This window comes from Moschus berezovskii, chromosome 25 (genome assembly GCF_049115385.1).
Source record: "Moschus berezovskii isolate FMDL1 chromosome 25, NW_MosBer_1.0, whole genome shotgun sequence".
NCBI classification, from domain to species: Eukaryota; Metazoa; Chordata; class Mammalia; order Artiodactyla; family Moschidae; genus Moschus; species Moschus berezovskii.
Genome location: NC_142484.1, coordinates 7,341,788 through 7,367,229, shown reverse-complemented (window position 1 = coordinate 7,367,229; position 25,442 = coordinate 7,341,788). Strand labels below are relative to the sequence as shown.

The window sequence follows — 25,442 nt, the reverse complement described above, 5'->3', positions numbered from 1 at the left end:
GAGGCTGGAGTCTGGCGCTGCCCTTTGGAGTCTGCGCCCATCAAGGATATGAACATCAATTTACTTCGAAAACCAAGAGTAAAGAGAAACGATCTGATTTATCAGTTTCTGGGAAATGCCCTCTGGAAGGAAGGCCGGCAGCGCCAGAGAGAACCCAACATCTGCCTGTGAGTCAGGCGGAACCGGCAGGGGCGCCCGTGGAACATGGGGCGCGGGGAAGGGGTCTGCGGGCCCGAAGGGTCCCTGGGTCCGAGCCCCGAGTCGGGGCACCAGCGAGAGGCCGAGCTCGCCCCAAGTGTTGGGCGGAAACCCCTTGGTGATTGCGAAGGTCCAGGCCGAGGGTGGTGTCAGCGGCGGCGCTGGGGCACGCAGGCTCCATGCGTGCGGCTGCGCGCGAAGCCAGCTTTGCAGACACAGCGGTAGGAACCGCTCGTGTTCACGCAGCGCTCGGTCTTGCATAGTAACCCGCGCTGGTTCAGCTCTCGGCACTCATCGATGTCTGGAAGTGGGAGGGGACAAGTGAGGACTTCACAAGGGCGCCAGAGCTGTGCGACCTGCAGGTTTCTGGTCCGAGCTGGGCTTCTGCAGGGCCTGACCCCGCCCCTCCCCGCCCACCTGCCATCTGGCCCCGCCCCCTCGGCGCGGCTCACCAACGCAGCGGGCTCTGGACGAGTCCAGCTGGAAGCCGCCGGGACACTCGCACACTGCGCCGCCCGGCCGCGGCACACAGCGGCCGCTCACGCAGCGACACTCATCCGAATCCTCCTCCGAGCTGTCCTCTTCTGTGCGGGCCGAGAGAATAAGACGTCAACACTGCCTCCGGCGATGGCCGCGGACCCGCCCCTGTCCCTCCAGCTACACTCACCTCTGGCGGGCTTCCCCAGCAGCAGGGGGCTCGTGTCCCAGAAAGAATTACTCTCACTCTGCGACGTCGGGCACTGGGACCCTGAGAGAGGCAGGAGGCGGTCAGCAGTCAATGGCTTTGATTCACCTCGGCTCCCGCCCCCAAATTCCCTCCCGGCCAACCCCTCTCGGGCACGCTCACCAGCGCCGCGCGGCGGGCACGGACGGCACTGGGCTCCCCAACCTCGACCCTGGCGACAGCAGCAGTCATCGAAGGTGAGGGCGGGCCCGGCCAGGGGGCCTGCACACATGCCGTCGTCTCCGCGCTGGCCCCAGCACACGTCCCGCCGCTCCGGGGCACGCTCTGCGGAGGGGGACCCGGCGTCAAGGAGGAGCCCAAAGCAGGGACCGCCCTCCCCCGCTCCAATCCACCCTCGTGGAACAGCGGCCCCGGGCCTCCACGCGGCACACAGGGTTCTGGAGAGCCCAAGATGACCCTCGCCCTCACCGGCCGGGCTCTCGGGGCGCTGGCAGTCGCGGCCTGAGGGTCCGGGTACCCAAGGCGGGCGGCACTCGCAGCGGTAGGAGCCGGGCAGGTTGACGCAGCGGCCAGGGCGGCAGGCTGTGGGGTCCTGGCACTCGTCCACGTCTGCGGGCAGCAAGTGGATGGGTGGGGGTGGAAGTCACAGCTTGGCTCGGCTAGCCTCCCTCCCGTTTCCCCAGAGAGCTGACCCGGGCCTCACCCATCTCTTCTGGGCTCAGACATTGGCGCTGCACCGGGCTGTACTCGGCCGGGGGAGTGCAGGCACAGCGGTAACCACCGCGCGTGTTCTCACACACTCCGTTCCGGCAATTAGACTCGTCCAAACACTCGTCCACGTCTGAGGGGAGGAAAAGCGCAAGTGGTAGGAACCGGCCTGGAGTCGGGTGGTTTTGCGTGTCTCCTGGCTGCTTTCCCACGGCCACGGAGGCAGCTGCACTCACCCACGCATTCCAGCAGGTTCGAGTCGTAGTAGAAGCCGTGCTGGCAATAGCACTCGTAGCCGGGCTGCGTGTTCACGCACTTGCCCTCCTTGCAGATCTCCGCCCCAAACAATATGCATTCATCGATGTCTGCAGAGCGACAGGCCGTGGGCGCCCGCACCCTCTACCTGCCGGGCCTCTGAGGCCCCGAAGCAGAGGACGTGGGGGTGGCGCTTACGGTGGAAGGCCGGAAAAGTCTGCTAAGGCCTTTTCCCAACGCCTACTTAAGGTGATGGGGCGGGGCTTGGCAGAGGGGCGGGGCAGTCGGTGAGAGAGTGGGTGGGCCTTAACCCCAGTACCCGCAATTGACAAGCAAGCCCTGGAAGGATCGGGGCGGTCCAAACCGGAGGGCGGAGCGGGGCGAGCCAGGTGGGCGGAGCCATGTTGGGGCTTACCACGGTGGGCTGGGATGCCATAGTTGACAATGTTGTTGTCCTGGGTATAGCCCTTCCCATCTGGGCAGAGGCTGTGGAACTCAGCTACGGGGAGACAGTGGCCATGGGGAAGGAAAGGACCAGGACTGAACACGTGCGTGCTGGCCGTAGGGCCGGAGCTCTCGCCTCATTTCCCACCAACTTAGGAAGGGGCCCTCTTCCCCAATCTGGTCCCAAATGAAGAAACTGAGGTTGTGGAAAGGGAAAAGGCCTGCCCGGCTCCTGACCTGAGCTGTAGACTGGGCAAGGATAGATCTCGCAATGGTCTCCCCAGCCAGCCCCCAGCGAGCAGCAGCACTCCTGCTGGGTGACATTGGTGGCCAGAACACTGTCACAGAACACGGTGTCATCGAAGTTAAGGTAGCACTCCTTCTTGTGGTGCGGCTGCTCCACCTCTGAGGGGAGGGGAGAGCAGCTCAGGGGCCGACACCGTGTCTTTGCCTGTCCACACTGCCCACCAACCTCTTCCCTCTGTGCCCCCACATCGCATGGCTCCCCGTAGCTGCCACGTGAAAGCCAAGCTCCATCCTCAGTGTGACATTCAGGGGCCGCCTGACAGGTCTGGTCCCGCCAGGCTCTCCCAGGCAAAAGAAATTTCTTCCTGTTCCTCATATTCCAGAGGGTGGGACCAGGTACAACTCTGATCCCAACTGCAGCGTCTAGATTGAGGAGGGAGCCGAGAGGGCACTCACCCTCACAGCCATGTTGGTCCTGGGTGGGTGTGAAGCCCTCATCACAGATGCAAACGTAGGAGCCCTGCAGATTCTCACAGGCCCCATGGGGAAGGCACAGGCCTGGGTCCTGGCTGCACTCATCTATGTCTTCAGGGAGGAGAAGAGCAGAAAGAATCACTCAGAGGGAAACCAGCCCCTCTCCCTGGGGGTAGGCCTCAAGGGCCTCATACAAGCCGAGAACCTGCATTTCCATTTTGACTTCAAAGCACACACAACAGGAAAGCCCTGCGCGTCGGTCTGTGCATGTGGGTGGATGTGTGCACGTTCAGTGCACTGTTCTTCAGAAACTCAGAGAATGAAGCCCTCACTCTCAGCTCAGCATCTGGGACTTTCAATTTGGTCTTCCAGTATTTGTCTCATCACCCTTTGCTCTAAACCACTAACACCCTCAGCTCTATGTCTAGGCCACAGGCACCTACCTTCCCTAAAAACACAACTAGCTCTGCCTCCAGATCTCTGTGCTTTGCAAATACTCTTCTTTGGGCCTGGTAAATACCATCCTTTGCTTCTCTCTGCTTAGGGAATCTACTTATGCTTTAGGGAAGCCTGTTTATACTTCAGGTTCCAATACAACTGTCACTTCTCTGTTACAATTAATTACTAGTCCAGACCTCTTTTGCCACCTAGCACTCTGAATTGTAAGAATCAATTTACCCAGGGCTCCTTGCTAGGGTAGACTGTCTTCCTAGCAAGGAGCCCTGGGTTATTGCTCAGTATCTAGCATATAGCATAGAACTGGCAAATATTAGGTACTCAGTAAACTCTTGCTGGATGAATGCATTGAGGGGTGAGTTGGCACATAGTAATAAGCATCATCTAATTACTGTCATTATTACTGTTATTATTATTTTCTGTGGAAGAGTAGGATGGAAAGACAGATCAACACTGTGTCTAGGAGATGACTGCTTGCTGCCATTGCTCCTCGGGAGTTCTCAGCCAATCCCCCCATACCTTGGCATTTCCGACCGCCTACCAGCCGATGCCCCTGGGGACAGAGACATCGATAGGAACCATTGGTGTTGATGCAATCACCCCCAATGCAGGCTGCAGGGAAGTCACACTCATTGATATCTGCAGGGAATCAAAGGGTGGAGAATCTCAGGGACAAAGCCCACTCACACGGTCTAAGGCTGCCAAGGCTTCCGAAGAGCCCTGGGTAGGGCCCACACCCCATGGCCTATCTTGGATCTGGATGGGGGCTGGCCATGGGAGTGGTGGGCTTGTTCACAGTAGCCCCTGGGGTTGGGGCCTGGGCAGTGAAGGTCTGGGACAGGGAGGAACAGGTCAGCCCCCCGGCTTGAGGTCTCCCCTCACCCTCGCAGCGACTCCGGTCCCTTGACAGATGGTAGCCAGAGAGGCACTGACACTGGAAGGAGCCTGGCGTGTTGGCACAGATGCCGTTGTCGCACACGTCCCCAGCCTCACACTCGTCCACATCTGAGGGGCACAGGGACCATCAGAGGGCTAGGACAGGGTAGTCCTGGGTCTCTGCACCCCTCTTCCCACTCCTGCCCATGGCCTGGAGCACCAGAGCTGAGGCAAGTGGAGCTGGAGACAAGCATGGGCCCCTCACTCCGCCCCTGTGTGGCACACCGTGCCCTAATGACTAGGCCAGGTGCTAGCAGGAACCCTGGGCCATTTCTGGTTCCAAAGAGCTCAGGCCTCCCCATCCTTCGTCCATTCTCACCAAACAATCCTCCCCTCCGAGCCGGCTTCAGGGCCCCAGCTGCTCTGGTGGCTGCTCTCGCACTTCCCCCACTGCCAGGGCTACCTTTTTAAGTAAGCTCCCCTTACTTCATTTTCATGAATAATTTCTTCTGCCTGTGCAGTAAAGGGACTTGGCTCTGAGAGCACGCTTCTGTGCAGTCCTTTCTGCACAGAAAGGTGCACACACCCCAGACCCCTTCCAAACCATGTACTTCCTGAAGGACACCTGAACCCACAGCAGCCTCCCACCTCTCTGTTGCCATCAGCACCCACCTTCCTAACGCGTCTCCCTTTCCCTCTCTCTTCCTCTCCATCCTGGGCGTTTTCCACATCCACCTGGCCAGCCAGGCCCAGCCTCTGATCCAGCAGTGCTTCTTCCCTCAAAGTCTGTGACCTCCACTTCAACGCCAGCCACTCGCTCTCAGTACAAGGGGCTGGGAGCTGCCCCCGCCATCCCCAGCCCCGGCATCCCAGATGTGGCTCCCTTCGCACTGCCTCCGCTGTTCTCCGGGCCCCTCCTCCACCTCCTCTCTCCAAGGGCCCCTGAACACCTCTCCTGCCTCCTCTCTGCTCTGGCAAAGCCAGAGCCCTAGCCTGCTTCTCAGGATTCTGGGTGCTGAGTGGGGCTGAGGCCGGCTACCACGCGCAGCACCACGGGCCGCTCCACTCCCTGTGGCCTCCAGCTGGGCCAGATCCTCGGCATGGCCGCACCACCTTCTTCTCCTCCTCCTCTCAGGCCTTGACACCAGGGAGGCCTAGGGAGCCCCCGTGCCCTTCAGCAGGCCCAAACTTGTGCCGTTCTCCTCAGCCCACAGTCTCCACCCCACTCGCTCTTCCTCACCTGCTGCCTCCATCTTCTGGCCTCTCCTCAGGCCACAGAAGCTACCCTGCCAAGGCCGCCTTCTCGTCTCGCTGGTTAGTTCTTAGTTACAAGGACCTCTCTACTGCATTTAGCGCATCCTCCTCTGCCCTCGATGCCTGCCCTCCCCAGCTTCTCAGCTAGTGCTCCCTGGGCCTCCCAGGACCCCTGCTCCCCCATCTCCTGCTCCTATCCCCCTGCCTTCTGCCGACCTGGCAGTGTCCACAATGCTCCCCTCACTGGACTCACCCTCTTTGACTGCACCCCGAGGCTCCACAGCTCCCCTAGTGTGCACCCCGGGGCTCCACAGCGCCCCCAGTGTGCACCCCAGGGCTCCACAGCCCACAGTCGCAAGCGGGTGAGTCTGGCCCAAGGCTTCCAATCTACACCACCTGCCCTCTGTGGGCATCACCAGCTGAGAGACCCACAGGGACCACACACTCAACTGTCCAACAGGAAACTTAATGTCTTCCTTCTCAAACACACCTAACCCCCACGGACCCTATCCCAGTGATCAGCACCCGCTGAGTCACCCAAACTAGACACCTAGAGACCCCTTACTCCTCTCTCTCCTACACCTTGACATCCAGTTAACAAGCCCAGGTAACTCGTTCCAATATTTCTCTAATATCACATAGTCTCATGACCACCTTTGAGGCCACTATTATCACACCCGCCACTGTCTCTGTCCTGAGTCTCCACCAGACCTCCAGTCCCTCCCCACAATGGGCATCAGGGAACTTTCTAGAACAAATAGCAAATGTCATTCTTCCCCTTAAAATGCTCCAGGTGCCTCCTAATACCTTCAGGGTGAAGCTCAACCTCCTGGGCAGGGCTCAGGTGGGCCCTTCAGGAGGCGGGGGCCTGCCCCTCACCAGCCAGCCTCAGCTGCACCCGCTGCTTACACCTTACGTTCCCTGTACACTCTGTGAGGGTGTTCACAGAGCCCGGCACGCTCTTCCCTCTCTCCTTTCTTTGCTTGGCTAACTCCTGTTGATCCTTTAAGCAACTCACGCCTCTTCTTCTCCCAGTTCCCCTGAGGTTTCCCAGAAACACCCAGACTCCATTGAGGCCGACAGCCCTGCGATCTACAGTCGGTGTCCACTGGTCTCCAGTTTCTCCGACTCTCATCCCTCAGCCCATCTCCTGATGCATAAGAAGCATTATTGTCGGTGGCGGGGAGGGGACTATTGACACCCCCTTTCTTTTATACCTCTCCCACTCCATAGTCAAGTAACTGTGCTTTGCAAACGCAGCTTCAAACTTTGCCTCCTAAATCCTTCCTACCTAGAAATTCCGCGGCCCCCTCCTCCGCCAGGCTGCGGAGAAAGTAAGTGAGTGGGTCAGTGAAGGGAAGGTGCCTGCGAATTAGCTGTCTCCCGGCCGACAGATGGGGTGACTCGGTCCCCAACTTCGACGCTCTTATAGGTGGCGGGACGCAGGGCGGGGAGGGCTGGCACTCACCCAGGCAACTGCGGCCGTCCGGCGCGGGCGCATAGCCCTGGGCGCACGTGCAGCGGAAGGAGCCCGGAAGGTTCTCGCACCAGCCCGGAGAGCAGGGGTTGCCCTCGGCGCACTCGTTCACATCTGCAGCGGAGAAGGCTCGCCTCGGACCCCGCCCCACTGGACGAGTTACTGTGAGGGGATGGGAGACCCTCCTTCCAGGATGGGGGCGGTCCCCCGCCCCGGGCGAGGGAAGCAGGTTTCTGGAGCCGACTCCCATGCCAATAGCCCCGCCCCATCACCGGGCAACTCCCGAAGGGCTCTGCCCTCTTGTGATCGAAGCCCCGCCCCACCCGGACCCCAGCCTCGCTCTCACCGCGGCAGGCCCCGCCCCCCTGGCTGCGGTAGCCCGGCAGACAGGCAATGCACTTGAAGCTCCCAGGTTTGTTCTCGCATTTGCTATCCGGGCAGGTGCTAGGGTCTCGGCACTCGTCGATGTCTGCGCAGTAGGGAGGAAGAAGACTCGTTTGGGGACAACGTTGCCGGCCAGGTGCTCAGGGGCCTCGGCAGGGCCTCCCTCTGTCACGGATCGACCAGGCGAAGCGGGCCTTCTGGGTTCCAGACCGAAACCTCCGAGAGGCCCAGGGCTGGGCAGAGACGGGAGTGAGGCCCTCCACGCCCACCCCAGGCCGAGGCACCGCTGAGGACCCGCGTCGGTCCGGATGGGTCTCCCCCACCTTCGCACACGGGCGGTCGGGAGGCTTTAAGCCGGTAGCCGGGGTAGCAGTTGCACTTGTAGTGTCCCGGAAAGTTGATGCAGAAGCCGCCGTCGCCGCACAGGTGGGGCTTGGCGCACTCGTTCAGGTCTGAGCGGGAGGAAAGGGGCGCGAGGGGAGTGCAAGGCGGAGGACGGGATGACACGCGGTCTGGAGAGCCCGTCGGGTCCGCCGATCCCCGGGCCCGCCCCCGGCCCCGGCCACGCCCCCGGCCATCCGTGCTCACCCACGCACGAGCGCCCCCCGGCGCCGACGTGCAGGCGGTAGCCTCGGTTGCAGTGGCAGTTGTAGGAACCGCCGGTGTTCATGCAGATGCCTCGCCCGGCGCCGCAAGGCTCCGCCTCGCACTCGTTCACGTCTGAGACGGGCGCGCGGGTGGGGAGACGTCAGAGCAGGTCGGGAGCCAGGGCCACCGCCGCGCCACCCACTCTCCACGCTCACCCACGCAGTAGCGGTGCTGCGGATGCGACCGGTAGCCGGGATTGCAATGGCAGGAATAGTCCGAGGGTCCCGGGACGCACTCTCCGTGGCCACAGATGTTCTGGTTCAGTCGGCACTCGTCCGTCTCTGCGGGGGGCGCCCGGGGGAAAAGGGCGGCAGGTCAGAGGGGGCAGGCAGGGAGCAGTCACTTTGTGCCACATTCCCAGGGAAGAACTGGACACCCCATCACTCTCGATGCCGATACCTGAGCCTGGTCGCACTATGATTTCAGATCTCCGTACAGCCATGCCCCCATCCTAGGATTCCCTACACCTCCATCACAGATAACCGCAACATCACAACCCCAAGTAGCCCCAAACCATGATCCCAGGTCCCTGACATCCCCATCTCCTCAAGTTCAGGACCCTTGATACTTCTCTCCCCACTTACTATACTCTGATTCGAGTCACCTCAACACCTCAAACCCTGTAGCCTGAGTCCCACCAATATCCTCCAGACCAGCGAACCAACACCCCTTGCCTTAGAGACCTGCCCGCCCCGCTCATTCCAGAAGTCTTCCTCCCCCTCCCAAGGCAGGCAGGAGCTAGCTTCCTGGGAACCCTGGCTGGCACAGGTGATCAGACCCAGGAAGCCTCCTTACCTTCTTTCCTAAGATTCACAGTACTCCCTGCCTCCCACCTCTTCCTCCTTGTGGCCCCTCCCCTGAGCCCTGCCCCAGGAAGCCCCAGGCAGCCCTGGCCTCAGGCTGAACTCCACTCCCTCCCAAACACCAGTGGGCTCTTGCAGGCCGTTCTCTCTGCTTAGAGTGCCTCTCCCTAGGCTCCTTAACACCCCGTCCTCTGATAAGTCTCCCCAAGTGCCTCTTTCTCCACATTCCCACAGCCCCCAGGCTGTCACTGGGTTATCCCAGCCTGTGCAGATTTCCTGGGCAGCCACTTCCACCAGGAGCTCATCGAACCTCCAGTTTTCAATCGGGTTGGTGGCTTCCTTGTGGCTGGAGTCCAACCAGACATGGGCTTGAATCCAGCTCTACTGTGAGACCTGGGATCAGCTACTGAACCTCTCTTAGCCTCAGTTTTCTCATCTGGAAAATGAGGCTAACCGTGTCCACTTCACAGAGTACAAGAAAGGTAAATGGTATTTAGTATGTAAAACTCTCCAGTCAGTGCCTGACCCAGGGCAACTGTTCAGCCATAGCTAGCAATTATTATGATGCCCCAAACCATGCAGACACTTCCCACAGCCTTTGGGATCAAACCCAAGCCTCTTAAAGCTCCCCGAGCCGGCCCTCTCCTAGTTCAGAAACACTGATTTGTGTGTGGTTTCTCTCTTCTCCATGAAACCAGGATTTCATGTTTCCATGCCTTTGCCCAAACTTCTGCTGAAACCGGAATGTCCTTTTCCCCAACCTGCTAGCCGATTTCTTTCCCACATTTCGTCGTTAATTTCTAACACTCTTAAAAGCTCTGTTCAGAAAGCCTTCTCTCATCGCCATTCTACATATGATCACAACACCCAGACTTCCTTCCTTCTCTGATTTACTTTTGCATAGCCCTTATGAGACACACTAGATTTGGACTCATTCATCTGTTTGCTGTCTGTCTACTGCACAAGGACAGGGAAGTTTTCTCTGTTTTGTTTACTACTGTGTCCCCAGCACCTAAACAGTGCCTGCGCATAGTAGGTTCTCCATAAATATTCACTGACTGTAAATGCCTTCAGACTGGCCTGACCATCACACCACCCAGATCAGTTGAGGGCAGAATGGCGTCTCAGAGTGTTGCACCCCGAGGCTTCCCCAGCCCCCAGCCCAGGGTCTGGCATATAGTAAGCCCTTGACGGTGTCAGCCCTCCGGAAGGACTGGAGCCGGTGAGGGAGGAGAAACCCTAAGCTGGGGGTGTGGCTTACCTGGGACGTGACCTAGGTGGGCGGGTCTTACCTGTGACTTGAGTAGGGGCGATTTCCACCGCACTGCGGGACGGGGGCAAGTCGGGCAGGAACTGGGGCGGCGGGGGCCAGGAGATGAGCTCTGCGGGCAGCAGCATACGACCATCAGCGGGTGAGGAGGCTGAGAGAGCCGCCCCTCTCCCCGCAGGTCACGGGGCCGGCAACTCCACACCCAGCTGCACTGCCCCCTGGTGCCTAAACTGTGAACTTCTCCGGCAGTGACAGCCCTTGAGGACTGGTCCCTACAGTGCCCAGCTCACCCGGGTAGGGCCGGGCAGGAGATGTGGTGACAGTCGGGTGGCTCTGATGCGCTGACTGCTCTTCAATCACTGGCTGCGGGCGACAGGAGCATGAACCCTCTGTGTCTCCTTGGCCTCCCTGCCCCTCCCACCTGGGTTCTCATACTCACTGAGTCTGTGCTCACCCCTAGAAGGGAAGAAGATGGGGCCATTAAGTGTTGGGCTGGGAGAAGGGAGTTGGGCATGTGTAGTCAGAGTCCCTAAGAATTCAACGATCATGTCTCTGGGTCAAGCATCAAGGTTTAGAGCCTGATGTCTGGGAATGTTTTCATCACAGGTCAGTGAAGCGATGGCTGGACAAGGTCCTCAGCTTGGGAGGTTAGAGCCAGGGTCAAATCCCTGAGTCAGGGGTCAGAGGGTCAGATCTAGACGCAGCATTTGAGCTGCATTAGTGTCCCGATCTGGAAATCAAAGGTGACCTGGTGTCAGAGGATTGAACCTGGAGGGCAATAAATGATCAAATCCCATGGCTAAGGGGTGACATCCTGGGCTTAATTACAACACTGGTTAGGGGTCAGAGTGTCAGCTCCAGGGGTCAATGCTAGTCTTGGATTAGGAGTTAGAGGTTATACTCAGGTCCTAACTGTGGGTCAAGGGTCAAGGTGTCAGACCTAGGGGTTCTGCAACTGTCAGGAAACAGGAGGGATGGGGCCAGACCTCTCTCTTCCTCTGTGTCCTCAGGTGGTGGTGCCCGGCTGGGGCTCTCGGGCAGCTGCTGGGGCTTGGGTGGCCCATCGGGGTGCAGGAAAAGGGAAAAGTCACTTTCGCCCTGAATGGTGAGCGTCTGGTGGGAGGTAAGGATGTGGTACCCCTTCCCAGCTGGGCAGATCTCCTTGAAGGCAGCTGTGGCCAGAGCAAGGGGCAGGAAAGTGAGCCCTTCCTGGAGAGGCAGGCTCACAGACAGCCCCCCAGGCCCAAAGGCCCCTGGCTCACCAGTGCCATCAGCTGGGCAGCGCTGGCACCTGGCACCCCAGGCCTTGCCGACACTGCAGCAGCAGAGTTGGCGGGTGAGGCGTGTGGTCAGGGGGTGCTGGCACTGGTGTTCAGGGCTCACCAGACGGAAACACAGGCTCTTCTCCTCCGGCTTGTCTGCTGCAGGGGCCAGTGATGGGCATGGGCATCTGGGTCTAAACACTGCCCACATCCCTCTTCCCAGCTGCTCCAGACCTCACCTCTCTGGCACAGGAGGCCTTGATTCTTGTGTGGCCCCTGACCCCTGACCCTGAATTCATTTGACCCCTGAAACCTGTATTACTCTGACCTCATGTAATACCTGAAACTTCTGTGACCACTGAACCCATTGATCCCTGATTCAGGCTGTTCTAGACTTTATCCCTCCAACTCATCAAGCCCCTGGTCTCATATGATGCTGCCTCCTCATAACCCCTGACCCCATGTGACCTTTTACTCCAGATCTCATGCAACTCCTGAACCCACTGATCCCTGACCCCATCTGCTCTAGATCTTGCTCCTCCAGCAGTCAACCCTTGACCCTACTCTGACCTCTATGATCCCTGATCCTTACTGTTTGAAGCCTTACCCTCCCACCCATACTTGGTGACCTCCAAGGACCCCCAAGTCTCACCAATGCACTGTGTGCGGGAGGGGCCCAAGCTATGGCCAGGTGGGCAGACACAGCGATAGGAGCCAGGGTTGTTGAGGCAGTCACCATGGCGACACATGCCTGGCATCGCGCACTCATTGATGTCTGCGGTAATAAGTGAGTTTGGTCCCTCCAGGCTGGGGCCACAAGGTGACAGCGACCTGCTCCAGGAACCTCAGGGTTCTACCGCAGCCCCACCTCCTCCCCCCCCTCCACCGCCAGTGACAACTGGCCAGTACCCTGGCAGTGTGTGCTGTTGAGCCTCTTGTAGCCCTGGGGGCAGTCAGTGCCCATCTCCCCACGTACAGGCCCTGGCTTCTGCACCCCTGTGTCTGTGGAGAGAGGACAGTATGGCAGGAGAGGGCATGGGGGCTGCAGAGAGGGAAGGGACGGTACTGGTGGGGGAGTGGGGTACTGAGGGGAACCGGGTGGGAAGTGAGAGGCTCAGGCTGCAGGGCTGGAAGGGGCTGGGGGAGGGTGTGCCCCGTGGGGAGGGGCAGAGATCTCACCGAGCCAGGGCACTCACACTGCAGCTGGGGGCACTTGTGGCACTTGCTCTGGCCCCAAGCGGTGCCGATGCTCCCGCAGCAGTCTTCCTGCTTGGTGAGGCCCGGGAGGGGGTTGCTGCCACACTAGGGAAAGGAGCGTGGACAGGGGTGACAGGCTGCCCAGCCCCCACCTGGCCTCCCTCCTCGGGCCCTTTTCCTCCTCACCCCACTCAACCTGCAGGACACCCCCCAGTTTTGAGCAAACCCGGTGCATTGGAACAGGGCGACCCTGGGAGGCGTCTGTGGGTTTACTCACTGGCTGCTTGGGCAGCGTGTCCTGGAAGCAGCGGCCCAGGGGCTTCTGGGTGGGTGGCCGGGGATGCGAGGGCTTGGGGTGTGGCAACAGGTGCTGGGAGGGGGCCGGGCCCTCGGCGTTGGGCCCTTCGATGCGGTGCACTTGGACCGAGGCCTCGGGAGGGTGGTGGACGCGCACGTTCACCACGGGGGGCGGGGCCTGCACTGGGGGGCGGGGCACGGCGGCTTCAGGGCTGCCCCGCAGCGCCGGGTGGCAGGTGGCCACGGAGCTCCTCCAGGGCTGGCCCCTGCCCGGGTCCTGCCCACCCTCTCCAGTGCCCGCCCACCTCGGCCTCCCGGGGTCTGTCCATTGCCTGGTACCTTCCGCTGAGATCTGTCCTGGCCCGAGGGGCACCAGGAAAGTCGCATGCTGAGCAGGGGGCCCCTCCCCGGGCCCTGGCGGATCGGCGATCACCTGGACCGCGTACATGGCGTGCTTGCTGGCCACAGACTCGCCCTCTGGAGCCAGGGGCGGCAGCGCGCCCGTGGACAGGGCCCCGGCCCGGCCAAGCCCAGGGCCTGAGCCGCCAGCGCCTCCGCCAGCTCCTCCAGCCGGCACCTGGCAGAAGCGACCCGTGAAGTCCGGGGGACACAGGCACTGGTTTCGCGAGGAGCACTGGCCGCCGTTCATACAGGGCAGGGGGCACACCACTGGGGAGGAGAGGCAGGTCAGGGCCCAGGCAGACCCCTGAGGCAGCGCCCGGACCTAGTTCCTCACCCATATCCTGTCTCTCCCTTCCCCTCCTCCCTCTTTCAAGCCACCCGCTGGTTCTGTCCTCCCTGGGAAGCTGGCCTTAGTGACACATCAGATACACACACATGCTACCCTCTAGCTCCCCCAACATCCTTATACCTTAGGGGCCACTGGCATCTTGAACTTACATCCTAGCTAGGAGACCCTGTGCCAGCTGCGTGACCCTGAGCGACTGACTTCCCCTCCCAGGCCTCAAAGTCCTCATCTGTAGGGCGGTCCCATCTATTAAATGAAGCCTGTCCAAAACCCTGCACAGTGCCTGGTACACAGAGGGTGTTTAATAAGAAGTAGCAGCTGATGATGGCGGTGATGGACTAGCCTTCCCCTCCCCTTGGGCCTTTCCTGGACACCCAGTCTCTGGTGCTTCCTTCTCCTTGCCCCTCAATCCTTCCCCCGACTCAGCCCTCTCTGGGCTCTCCCCACCTCTGTTCAGCCATCCCAGGGCCCGCACCTCCCCGCTGCCATCTTGAGCTGTACTCTGCTGGGACCTCTCTTAAGCAACTCCACCCAGGGGACCCTGTCAGAAATCAGCATTCTGCCTCCCCACCTCTTCTTGGCCTTGGACCACCACTGGGATCCCTGCCTGCCCGGTCATTCATAACTGAGCCTTGAGGCTCCAGTCTCCCCTGCTCCCACCCCAGCCAGTTCCGGCCTCTGTAATGTCTCATAATCCATCTTCCCTCCTCCCCATGCCTCCTGCCCCTCCCCTGCCTGTCTACATCCCAAGCACCCCCAGAGAAACTTGCCTCGGGCAGAGCTCCGGCAGTCGCAGCCCTGCTCCCAGCTCGCTTCCCTGCCGCTCTCCGTGGCCCAGAAGGAACCTTCTTTTGGCCCACCCCCGTCTGCTCTTTCCGTGTGCACCCTACGCTCCAGGACTCATCTCCTGTTTCCTACAAACGTGCCACATCTTCTGCTTCCCTGCCTTGACCCATGCCATTTCTGCCCACTCAGAGCCTAGTCCCCATCTGTGCATATTCACATCATATCCTTCCAGCCCCTCCCCCAGGAGGAGAGCCCTTCCTCACCTCCCACCCACCCTCTGCCTCAGCTCTAGGTGCCAGAGGAGTGAACTCAGGGAGCTGATGGGATGTCTGCCTGTCTGTCACACACATCTGAAATCCAGCCTTGGGGACCTGCACTCCTGCACCAAGCCCAGCCCTCTCCGGCCCTCCCCCAGGACTGCCCTCACTTGCCAGGATGGGGAGGTGGGGGTGCTGCCCCCTGGACACCTGGAGGGCCTCAGAGGGATGGCCCACATGCAAGGCCACCTGGGCCTGGCTATGAGCATCCCAGCCCAGCCCAGCCCAGCCCATCCTGCCCGGCCTCTGGGGGCCAGACTCTCAGGGCAGAAAGGGTGTGTCCTGGGCTGGGGGAGGCAGGATCCTCTCCTTCCTGCCTCCCAGTGAGTCACCCACAGCGGTGAGGGTGACCTCCCAGTGACACCCGCCCACTGTGGCCTGGGCACTGAGCCTGAGGGATGTGGGCAGCACGGATGGAGACAGCAGCCTGGGCAGGATGGCTGGGGGCTCGGGAGGCCGGGCCCAGGGACGCTCACATGCACAGTCATCTCATCACACACACGCACAGACTCATTCTGACACCGATACAGGCTTACATAAACACTCCCACAGTCACTGCAGACGTGCACCCAAGGTAACACAAAGAAACCTGTACTTGAGCCCAGTGTGCCAGCCCAAGGCCCGGGCATACCTCTGCGTGTATGCCAGTGCAAGCACAAGTGCACACACAGACCCACACACACATCTCATGAGAACCGTGAGCCACATCTGTGGGGCTCCTCAGATCTGTAGTGGCTATGTGAGTACAGGAGTGTGTAAGAGGGGCTGTTTTGCTGGTGCCATCGTGGGCCTGGCCTAATTACCCTGTCCGGGAGGGTAATTACTGCTGGGACACCTCCCCCAGCCTGGCCCACAGGGCCCTGGGGGAGGAGCGCTGAGCCCCAGGCCTGGCCCTTTGAAGAGTGATGTTCGGAGAGGGGTGGGCTCCAGGTGGAAGGGGGTTGTTTTCAGGGTTTGGGGGGTTGAGGGGAGACTCTGAGGCGGAAGCTTTCAGAGCTTCTGGGGGAAGCACAGATGGGGCATCAGGAAAAGGAGAGACTGAGGACCCAAGCCAGCCCCTACCTCCGGGCCTGCTCCCCACTTGTTAGGCCTCAACGCCCCTCCCTTCTAAGACCTCGGCCAGTAACTAATTCCCTCACTCCCAGCCTGAGCTTGGCTCCTCCTCCCAGGGAATGCAGGTGTCTTCCGCTGGCAGGCCCTACTTGAGACATTTTTTAAAGACTTTTCCTGTTTCTTCCAGTGGGTCTGTTTCTAGGGGGAATACTTAACCCTTCTCTGAGACCTGCGCCAGCTGGCATCCCCACAAAAGTCCCTGCTTGTTGACCTCGACTCCCTCTCAGAACTCAGCACTTTCCTAGAAGCCTGTGCCATCCAGGGCGCCAGCATGACCCCACACCTTAGGCCTCAACCCCAACCCGAAGCTGTGAAGTCCAGGCTTCCACGCAGCCCTCCCAACTCCCACCCCAGCACTCCAGCCTCCCAAGCCCCCTGAAGCCCCAGGGGCCCGTGGCCCTCCGGTTCCGCTCTCTGAACCCATGGTCGTCAGGGTCACAAGGCCTCCGCTGCCATGGCTCCCACGTGGGCTCCCGGAGCCTGCCTTCCCCGCGCCCCCCGCCCGCGCCCCCGGCCCTCACCCACGCGGAAGCCGGAGCCCGTGAGCGTGTCGGTGCTGTGGCCGTTCTCTCCGATGAGCGTCATGTTGGAGCCCTTCTGACAACTGTCCCGACACTGGCCCTTGAGACAGGTCCGCTTGCAGATCACCGGCGCAAAGACCACCTTGAAGCGCTCGCGGGCCAGCGCCCCGCCCCCGCCAGCGCCCCTCTCGCCCGCCGGCCCCCCCTCGGCCCCGCCGCCCGGGCCCAGCAGCAGCAGAAGCAGCAGCGCCAGCAGCCCCGCCGCCCCCGCCCCGCGCATCTCAGGGGCCAGGCCGCCAGCAGCCCCACGGGGCCCGGGCATCCGGGGCCGCAGGACCCGGGGGGGCGCGCCCGGGCGGGGGCGATGGTCCCGACGCCCGAGGGGGATAAGCAAGCCGGGAGCCCCGGGAGAGGCGCAGAGAGGGCAGCGAGGGACAGGACGGGAGGAAGCGCGCGGGGAGGGCGCTGCAGGCGCGGGCGCGGGCCCAGTGAGAGGCAGGGAGATGCAGGCTGGACCGCGGGGAGCCCAGAAACTTCCACCGCCCCGGGAAGGAGCCCAGCCACCAGCCGGGGCCGGGGGCCTGCGGAGGCCCCAACGTGAGGCCGGAGCGAGGAGGCCGGAGCAAGTTGAGGCGGAGAGGAGGAGCGAGGGGAGAGGAAGGCCGGGCGGCCGGCCCGCTCCGCGCCTCCCCCGGCCGGGCTGGGCTCCCGCGGCCGCCGGGAAGCAGGGAGCGCGCGGGGCGGACGCAGGGAGAAGTGAGCAGTTGTTTTCCCTGGCTGGAGCGCGGCGCGGCGGCGGCGAGGGGGGCTGGGACGCTGGCCCCGGGCCAGGGAGACAGTTTTTTTCTGTTTAAAGCGTCGTCGCTGCCGCCTGGGGGAGCGAGGGTGTGCGGGCGGGTGGAGGCTGGGGGGCGGTCCCCGCCCCAGATGCCCGCCCCGCCGGAACCCGCCGCCGCCGCGCTGGGCCCGCTCCAGCGAGCCCTCACCTGGGACCGCTGGCCGCCCCGCCGGATTCCTCCGGGCGGGGACGGGAGGCCCGCGCCCACCTCCGCCCCGAAGCATCCAAGTGGGAAACCGAGGCTGGGGGAGGAAGGTGGGCCGGGCCCGGGGGTCGCGCAGCTGGTGGGAGGCCAGGTGGCGCTGGAACCCAGGGCTCCCGGCCCTGGCCCAGCCTCCCTTGCACATGCGGGGGTCTCACCACCCCTCAATCCCTTCTCATGAGTACCGGCCCACCCCTGCCCACTAAGACTCAAGGAGGGGTTACCCTTTCACCAGGCCCTCAGTGGGATCCCAGGAAGAAGTCCATGGGGTTCTGAAGAAGAGTAGATAGAGCAAAGTTTGAAATCCAGCTTGCCTGCCAACCCCCAGTAAATGGCTTCCCGGTGCCCACCCTGCCCCCGCCCCTTCGCCTTGTCTGGCCGGGCTGGCTGGGCTGGCTCTGGGCCTCAGACACTCTGGAATCGCCAAGGTCTGAGCTCAGGGCCTGGCCCCCTTCCCAGGCTAACAGCCGGGAGGAGGGGGGTGATGCCTGAGGGCCTCGGGGCTGGGGAGGGGCACAGCCGGGCGCCAGGGCAGGGGCTGGCAGGGACTGGGGAAGGGCCCTGAGTTGGGTCAAGGCTGGAGAGGAGCCAGGCCTGCCCACTGGTCTGGAAGGGAGGCCCTCGAGGGCTGCAGTGGCCTGGTGCCCAGGCCATATCACCGGAGGCCTGGCCAGGGGAGACCCCTGATTCAGTCTCTGACTCACAGAGCTCAGCAGGGGGTGAGTATGACCAGGGTACCTCGAAGAGCAGGTCACAGCCAAGACAGGGTGACATCCTCTCTCCAAGGGGAACAGGGGTTGCAATCTGAGGTAAAGGGGGTTCAGGTGCATGACTTGAGGTACACCTGTGTAAGGAGCTCGTGGCTTTAACTTTGAGGGTGGGCTTATTTGGAGTGACTGAGGGACAGTTTTTAGTGGGCTCAGTGGGCTCAGGCCCTGTTCAGATAGACAGCCATTGGAGGAGTAAGATGGGGGCAATCCCGCATCCCCAGGGGAGATAGGAGGGTATGTAAGTACAGACAGCCCCCACACTCCTTCAGGAGGGTCTCTGGTCACACACTGAGACCAGGAGCGGTACTGATGCTCACCACCTGCCAGGCATAGGGCTAAGCATTTTCTGGTCATTTTCCCCTCATACTCATCTGAACCTGACCCTCCTCTGCCTACAGCAAGGTGTGACTCACCTTGGAACACAGCAAAAACAGACTAGGGTTAGAGTCCTCATCTCTCTGAGCATGTTTTTTTTTTTACCTGTAAAATGGGGATCTTGTCATTCAACAAACAAGGAACCTCTTGCATGCTGTTTTTAAAAAATTAATTAATTAGGCTTCGCTGGGTCCTAGTTGCAGCATGCAAACTTCGAGTTGCAGCATGTGGGGTCTAGTTCCCTGACCAGAGGTCAAACTCAGGCCCTGCGCATTGGGAGCGTGAAGTCTAACCACTGGATCAGGGAAGTCCCCAACATGCACTTGTTAAAAGGTAGAACCAGTCGCTGCTTTCCTGGAGCTTCTGTCCCAGAGGAGACAGACACGACAGATCAATTCACACCTGACTGAGGCTGTGCCAGAGGTCAGTGCTAAGACAGAGAAGAAGAAGGAGCTGGGAGCGAGAGCAGTGGTGAGATCTGAAGTCCAGGAAGCCCCTCTGACGAAGGGATTTTTAAGCCAGGAGCCGGAGGAAGAGCAGGAGTTAACGGGTGTGCGGTCCGCCCAGTGTGGGGGGAAGGCGGGAGGAGGCCTGAGGGATTGGGGGGAGTTGCGGAGGGGACAGTTGACACTGTCATGCAGGGGTGGGGGACAGGAAAAAGATTCATTTCTTCCAGGAGCTGAGACAGGGCCAGCGGAGCAACAGGGTGGGGAGGCAGAGAGAGAGAGCACCCGGGGGCGGAGGCGGGAGGCCATGGTGAGGAGTCTGAGTTTTATTTTCATCGCAGTGGAACCGTATCAGAGCAAGAAGGGTGTTCTTGCCATCTTCCCAGGACAGACTATACAACCTGGATGCGGTGGAGATGTGTTTGGGGATAGAATCCAGAGACTAGGTAAAGTGGAGGGTACTGGAGAGGCGGGTGGTGTGAACGCTTCCCAGGTGTCTGTCTGAGCCCCCCAGGCGGGTGAGGAATGCGGCAGGGGAGAGGGAGACCCACAAAGGAGTGTGGGTTCTGTTTGCAACTTGCTGAGTTTGAGATAGAGCCTCCCTGGTGGTTCAGATGGTAAAGTGTTTGCCTGCAATGCGGGAGACCAGGTTCGATCCCTGAGTCGGGAAGATCCCCTGGAGAAGGAAATGGCAACCCGCTCCAGTATTATTGCCTGGAAAATCCCATGGATGGAGGAGCCTGGTAGGCTACAGTCCATGGGGTCGCAAAGAGTTGGACATGACTGAGCATTTGAGATTGGACCTGACTGAGAGTTTGAAATGCTTGTGTCATACAAGTGGAGACGTCTCAATCCAGATATGTAGAGCTCAGCCAGGATGCCTGCCCTGGAGACACAGGCTCGGTGTTCTCAGCACACACGGGCATTTACAGCCACGGGAAAGGAGGGGCTCTGCTGGGGAGAAGAGGGTCAGGGAGAACCAGGAGGTCTCCTCCCCCAGGTCAGAAAGAGAAGGCAGAGTCTGAAGTGACCCAGAAGGAGCAGCTGGAGGAAGCTGAGGAAGAAAACCAAGAGTGTGGCGTCAGAGAGCCCAGAGAAGCAAGTGTTTTGGGAGGAGAGCATGGCCAAGGACGTCTAATGCTGCTGACAGAAGGATGGAGGTAAGGCAGCCTCTGTTCCGGGACCGCTGAGGGGGCTGAGTGACTGGGAGCCATGAGGGCCAGCACCCAGTCCCGAGCCTGGCATGCAGTGAGTGCTCCACACATTTACTTACTGTCATTACCAGACTCCTTAAGCTCATCGGGGCTTCCCTGATAGCTCAGTTGGTAAAGAATCTGCCTGCAATGCAGGAGACCCTGGTTCGATTCCTGGGTTAGGAAGATCCACTGGAGAAGGGATAGACTACCGTCTCCAGTATTCTTCGGCTTCTCTGATAGCTCAGTTGGTAAAGAATCCACCTGTAATGTGGGAGACCTGGGTTTGATCCCTGGGTTGGGAAGATCCCCTGGAGAAGGGAGAGGCTACGCGCTCCAGTATTCTGGCCTGGAGAATTCCATGGACTGTATAGTCCATGGGGTCGCAAAGAGTTGGACACGACTGAGCGACTTTCACTTAAGCTCATCAGGGGCCCAGCCGGAAGCGGTGGGCACCATCATGTGGGTGATGAACATTAACCGAAGCCTACAGAAGCTGGAGCTGAAGGCGGGTGGGGCCTGCCCTCAGGAGCCTCAGCTTTCTACAGCCACTGGCAGTACCTGTCATCCTGCAGGAGGGAACTCTGGAAACCATATTCCTCCTGTCCAGCCCAGCCTCCCAGGGGCCAAACCCCAAAGGAAGCCTGTGGGCAGCGGGGCTGGGGAGGGCACAGAGCAGGCCGGGTTGGCTTCGGGGCGTGAGGCCTGGCGGACACAGATGCAGAGTGGCTCCACAGGGCTCACTGCAGTGGCCCAACCAGGGAGTGTCCATGGCTCGTCCACCTGTCCTCTCTGCATCTCCTGTGTCATCACACCCAGGCACCCCAGCTTCCTAGAACCTACCAGCATGCCTCCTAGATGGAAGTTCTGTAAGTCCAAGGAGACCATGACCTCTGTGCTCAGTGCAGATCACTTCGGCCACCTAGTGGGTCTCCCCAGCGCCATTCCTGCCCAGTCCTATCCCTCCTCCACCTGGTACAGGACTCACCTTTTAAAACCTAATTCCAGGACTTCCCTGCTGGTCCAGTGGTTAAGAATCCACCTGCCCATACTCCAGTATTCTTGCCTGAAAAATCCCATGGGCAGAAGAGTCTGGTGGGCTTCCTATCTTATCCAGACCGGGATAAAAAAAAAAGATCCACCTGCCAATGCAGGGGACACAGGTTCGATCCGGGCCCTATGAAGATTCCTGGTGCCACTGAGCAAAAAAACCTGGGGGCCACAATTATTGAGCCTGTGCTCTAGAGCCCGGGAGCCACAACTACTGAAGCCCCCGCAGTTAGAGCTCGTGCTCCACAACAAGAGAAGCCACTGCAGTGAAGACAGAGCACAGCCAAAAAAAAATCTGATTTCAGTGGGCTTCCCTGGCAGTCCACTGGTGAAGACTTCGTATTTCCACCCCAGGAGGTCAGGTTTAATCCCTGGTCAGGGAACGAAGATCCTACACAATGCAAGGCGTGGCCAAAAGCAAAAACAAAAACCTAATTCCAACCAAGCTTCTCCGTTTACAAAACCTCCAGCAGCTTCCCTCTGCTCACCTGGCCTGCAAGGTCCTCTGTGCCACCTGGTCGGCCTAATCCTGCATGTCTCTAGTTCCTGCCTCCAGGAGGCATTTCTCTAAAACAGCTACCCCCAGCCCTTTGAGTCACATCCCTTGTTTATCTCCTGCTGGTCCTCGTCACAGCCTGAAGCATTCTTCTCTATGGGTTTGATTACTTATTGTCCATCTCACCACCCTCCCAGGAAGCACAACCTTGCCTCCAGATCCTAGCACGTGACCTGGCACACAGAGGGCTCTGAAGTTTGTTGACTGAATGGACTGAGACGACGAGGCTGTCAAAGATGAAACAATTAGACTCGGTTCATCTGGTGAGTAAGATGTGGGGATTGAATGTAGGCTGGCCTGATCCAAAACCCACACGGCGTTCCTGGGAGGAGGAAGGAGAGGAGTCCCACAGATAGTCTAAAAATAGGAGGGCGGGGCCCTGAGGGCAATAAGGGCTTTGCTGGAACCAGGCAAGGAAGAGCCCCGGGATGGCAGCCCGAGGAATGGTCTGTCTGCCTCAACAGGGAAGGGTGCCTTTGAGCAGAGGGGTTCTTGAGGCCCAGATACAGGAGGGACTTGGCCAAAGTTACATTACTGGGTCTTCCCAGGTGGCACTGATGGTAAAGAACCCGCCTGCCAATTCAGGAGACACAAGAGATGCGGGTTCGATCCCTGGGTTGGGAAGGTCCCCTGGAGGAGGGTATGGCAACCCACTCCAGTATTCTTCCCTGGAGAATCCCATGCAGTCCGTAGAGTCACCAAGAGTTGGACATGCCAGGACTCAAACCTAGGCATTGGCTGGATGGGGTGGCCCCAGCCTGTGTAACAGAAGTTAGGTTTCAGGAGACAGCATAACACAGTGGTAGTTTTCTGGAATACCTGCTGTGAGCATGGAAAATTCTTCATCTCTATGCCTCCTTCCTCATTTTCAGACAAGGAAGTAAAGCCGCTGACATTCATGAAACCCTTGGTGGATGCTGGCCACACGGTAAGTCCTCAGTATATGTTGCCTCTTTTTTCTTTTCTTTCTATCTTTTTAAAAAGATATTCATTCTTTTATTTGGCTGCACTAGGCCTTAGTTGCGGCACGTGGGATCTTTTTTAGTTTTGGCATGAAAACTCTTAGTTGCAGCACGTGGGATCTAGTTCCCTGACTAGGAATCCAACCCGGACCCCCTGCATTGGGAACGTGGGGTTTCAACCACTGGACCACCAGGGAAGTCCCTATGTTAGCTCTTTTCATTATTACCTGGGCCTGGGGTCCAAAATGGGCTTGCTGGGAAAATCCCATGGACAGAGGAGCCTGGTGGGCTGCAGTCCATGGGGTCGTAAAGAGCTGGACACAACTGAAGCAACTGGGGTCCAAAATGGGCTGCAGGTGGGAGCCGGCTGCCCGGGAGGAGGGGGAGAATACCTCTGAAAGAGGGCTGACTGTGCGTCAGGCCCTGTGACACCTCCTTGAGTTCTGAATGTCTTTGGGAAGCTTCTAGGCTCTGAAGAAAGAAATGGCTCTAGGGGTGGTAGGTTCTAAAGGTGATGGTTGGAAGTTTCAGAGGCCTGGAGGGGACAGTTCTGTCCTGAAGCATCTCTCTCCAAGTGATGTGGAGTGGCCATCCCTGAGTCCCTCTGATGTGTCCCCATGGTGATGAAGAGCATGAGAGATGGGACTGGAAAACGAAATGAACCAGTCTTCATGCTTGATCAGCCAGAGGATCTTCAGCCCTGCCCCTTGTCTCCACCTTCTGAACCCAGGAAAAGTCCACTGGTGAGAATCTGAACAGAGACAAGGGCGGCCTGGGTGGAGGCCCAGTCCTGCCACCTCCCAGCAGGGTGATTGTGAAGAAATCTGTTAACCTGTCCAGGCTTCAGCTTCTCCATCTGCACTTTGGGGATGATGATAAGACACACTCACGGTGCTGTCCTGAGGCTTCAGTTCAGTTCAGTTGCTCAGTCGTGTCCGACTCTTTGCGACCGCATGAATCACAGCACGCCAGGCCTCCCTGTCCATCACCAAATCCCAGAGTTCACGCAAACTCATGTCCATCGAGTCGGTGATGCCATCCAGCCATCTCACTCTGTGTCATCCCCTTCTCCTCCTGCCCCCAATCCTTCCCAGCATCAGACTCTTTTCCAGTGAGTGAGCTCGTCGCATGAGGTGGCCAAAGTATTGGAGTTTCAGCTTTAGCATCAGTCCTTCCAATGAACACCCAGGATTGATCTCCTTTAGAATGGACTGGTTGGATCTCCTTGCAGTCCAATGGACTCTCAAGAGTCTTCTCCAGCACCACAGTTCAAAAGCATCAATTCTTTAGCACTCAGCTTTCTTCACAGTCCAACTCTCACATCCATACATGACCACTGGAAAAACCATAGCCTTGACTAGACGGACCTTTGTTGGCAAAGTAATGTCTCTGCTTTTTAATATACTATCTAGGTTGGTCATAACTTTCCTTCCAAAGCTTAAAGGAGGGTAATTCAAGCTCAGTGCCCGGCCCCAAGATAAAATACACCAAAATTTCCTCTGAGGGGCTGCTGACACCGACTGCCCTTTGAGCATCCCCCTGTGATGATGGTACTAAAACAGGGACTAGGAGTTACTTGTCAACAGTGTGTAAGTTGGACTTGCATTTGTGTTTATTTACATGTCAGTAACAAGCCTGAGAGAAAAGGTCTCATCTTGCCTCATTGGCACAGGTTCAGAAATCTCACATGGATTGCGGAAATAAAGTTTCTGTTGTGTTTGAAAAAAAATACACCCAAAGTTGAGTGTTATTATTTTTTATTAGGCTATTTCATTCATGTTAATTAAATTATATATATATTTACATTTGTATTTCTTTATTATTTCTTTCCTTTTTGCTGCACTGGGTCTTCATTGCTGCACTCGGGATTTTGCTCATTGCAGTGAGCTGGAGCTACTCCTCCTTGTGGTGAGTGGACTTCTCACTGCGGTGGCTTCTCTTGGTGCAGAGCACGGGCTCTAGAGCTTGGGCTCAGTAGTTGTGATACACAAGCTTAGCTGCCCCATAGCATGTGGGATCTTCCTGGTGTGCGTGTGTGCTAAATCACTTCAGTCGTGTCCGACTCTGTGCAACTCCATGAACTGTAGCCTGCCAGGCTCCTCTGTCCATGGGATTCTCCAGGCAAGAATGGAGTGGGTTGCCATGCCCTCCTTCAGAGGATCTTCCCGACCCAGGGATCGATCCCACATCTCTTACTTCCCACTAGCGCCACTGGGAAGCCCTGGATCTTCCTGGACCAGGGATCAAATCCATGTCCCCTGCACTGGCAGGTGGATTCTTAATCCCTGGACCACCAGGAAAGTCCAAGTATTATTAGTTTTATTACTGTATCATCTAGCCCTTTCTTGTTTCCCAGAAATGTCAGGCCAATTCATGTTGCAGTGAAAAACAAGAAGAAAAGTGGACACCTTTTGGATGCCTGTTAGCCTGATGATACAGTAACGCCAGTTACAATGCTCAGAGCCATGGCTACAACACATAGGCCATCTGTTGCCATGAGAACCTGATCCACCAAATGTGGCAGTTGAGGAGGGCTCGTAACTGGGCTGTGTGTGAACATGCCCTGGTGGGGGGTGCTGTCACTCAGGGTCAGGCCTAACTGCTGCCATGTCCACTGTGCCACGGGCAAGG

At 59.1% G+C, this 25,442-nt stretch overlaps 2 protein-coding genes across 3 annotated transcripts; one reads left to right on the top strand and one right to left on the bottom strand.

Moving 5' to 3' along the window:
* Positions 1-79: 79 nt before the first annotated feature.
* On the bottom strand, positions 80-17,295 carry LTBP3 (latent transforming growth factor beta binding protein 3). 2 transcript variants are annotated; one of them, XM_055415550.2, is made up of 28 exons: positions 16,420-17,294; positions 13,274-13,603; positions 12,915-13,117; positions 12,637-12,742; positions 12,350-12,442; positions 12,093-12,215; positions 11,441-11,599; positions 11,165-11,350; positions 10,618-10,634; positions 10,469-10,541; positions 10,201-10,290; positions 8,261-8,386; positions 8,046-8,177; positions 7,781-7,909; positions 7,420-7,542; positions 7,065-7,187; positions 4,349-4,471; positions 3,986-4,105; positions 2,993-3,121; positions 2,528-2,695; positions 2,262-2,345; positions 1,828-1,956; positions 1,587-1,724; positions 1,352-1,492; positions 1,046-1,207; positions 866-946; positions 651-782; positions 80-499 (listed from the first exon to the last, which is right to left on the bottom strand). In XM_055415550.2, the coding sequence occupies exons 1-28, from the start codon at positions 16,739-16,741 to the stop codon at positions 348-350; spliced, it is 3,894 nt and encodes a 1,297-aa protein (XP_055271525.2). In that variant the 5' UTR covers positions 16,742-17,294; the 3' UTR covers positions 80-347. The 2 variants fall into 2 exon arrangements, with proteins under 2 accessions (XP_055271525.2, XP_055271526.2); XM_055415551.2 differs by lacking the exon at positions 10,618-10,634 and having other exon boundaries at positions 10,469-10,542; positions 11,164-11,350; positions 16,420-17,295.
* Positions 16,923-24,564, top strand: LOC129548776 (uncharacterized). The gene is made up of 8 exons (XM_088832261.1): positions 16,923-17,175; positions 17,276-17,512; positions 18,942-19,154; positions 19,392-19,496; positions 20,051-20,210; positions 21,987-22,112; positions 22,722-22,777; positions 23,343-24,564. Exons 1-6 carry the CDS (start codon positions 16,923-16,925, stop codon positions 22,012-22,014), a joined length of 996 nt encoding a protein of 331 aa, XP_088688387.1. The 3' UTR covers positions 22,015-22,112; positions 22,722-22,777; positions 23,343-24,564.
* Positions 24,565-25,442: the final 878 nt, after the last annotated feature.

Excerpts from the sequence above, each read along its gene's own strand:
- LOC129548776 (XM_088832261.1), top strand. The coding sequence starts at position 16,923 with ATGCAGGCTGGACCGCGGGGAGCCCAGAAACTTCCACCGCCCCGGGAA. Across the intron at positions 17,176-17,275 it reads CGGGGCGGACGCAGGGAGAA|CGTCGTCGCTGCCGCCTGGG; the intron begins GTGAGCAGTTGT and ends TTCTGTTTAAAG. Across the intron at positions 19,155-19,391 it reads GGAAGAGCAGGAGTTAACGG|TGGAACCGTATCAGAGCAAG; the intron begins GTGTGCGGTCCG and ends TTTTCATCGCAG.
- LTBP3 (XM_055415550.2), bottom strand. The coding sequence starts at position 16,741 with ATGCCCGGGCCCCGTGGGGCTGCTGGCGGCCTGGCCCCTGAGATGCGC. Across the intron at positions 12,443-12,636 it reads CAAGTGCCCCCAGCTGCAGT|ACACAGGGGTGCAGAAGCCA; the intron begins GTGAGTGCCCTG and ends CTCTCTCCACAG. Across the intron at positions 947-1,045 it reads GTGCCCGCCGCGCGGCGCTG|GGTCCCAGTGCCCGACGTCG; the intron begins GTGAGCGTGCCC and ends TGCCTCTCTCAG.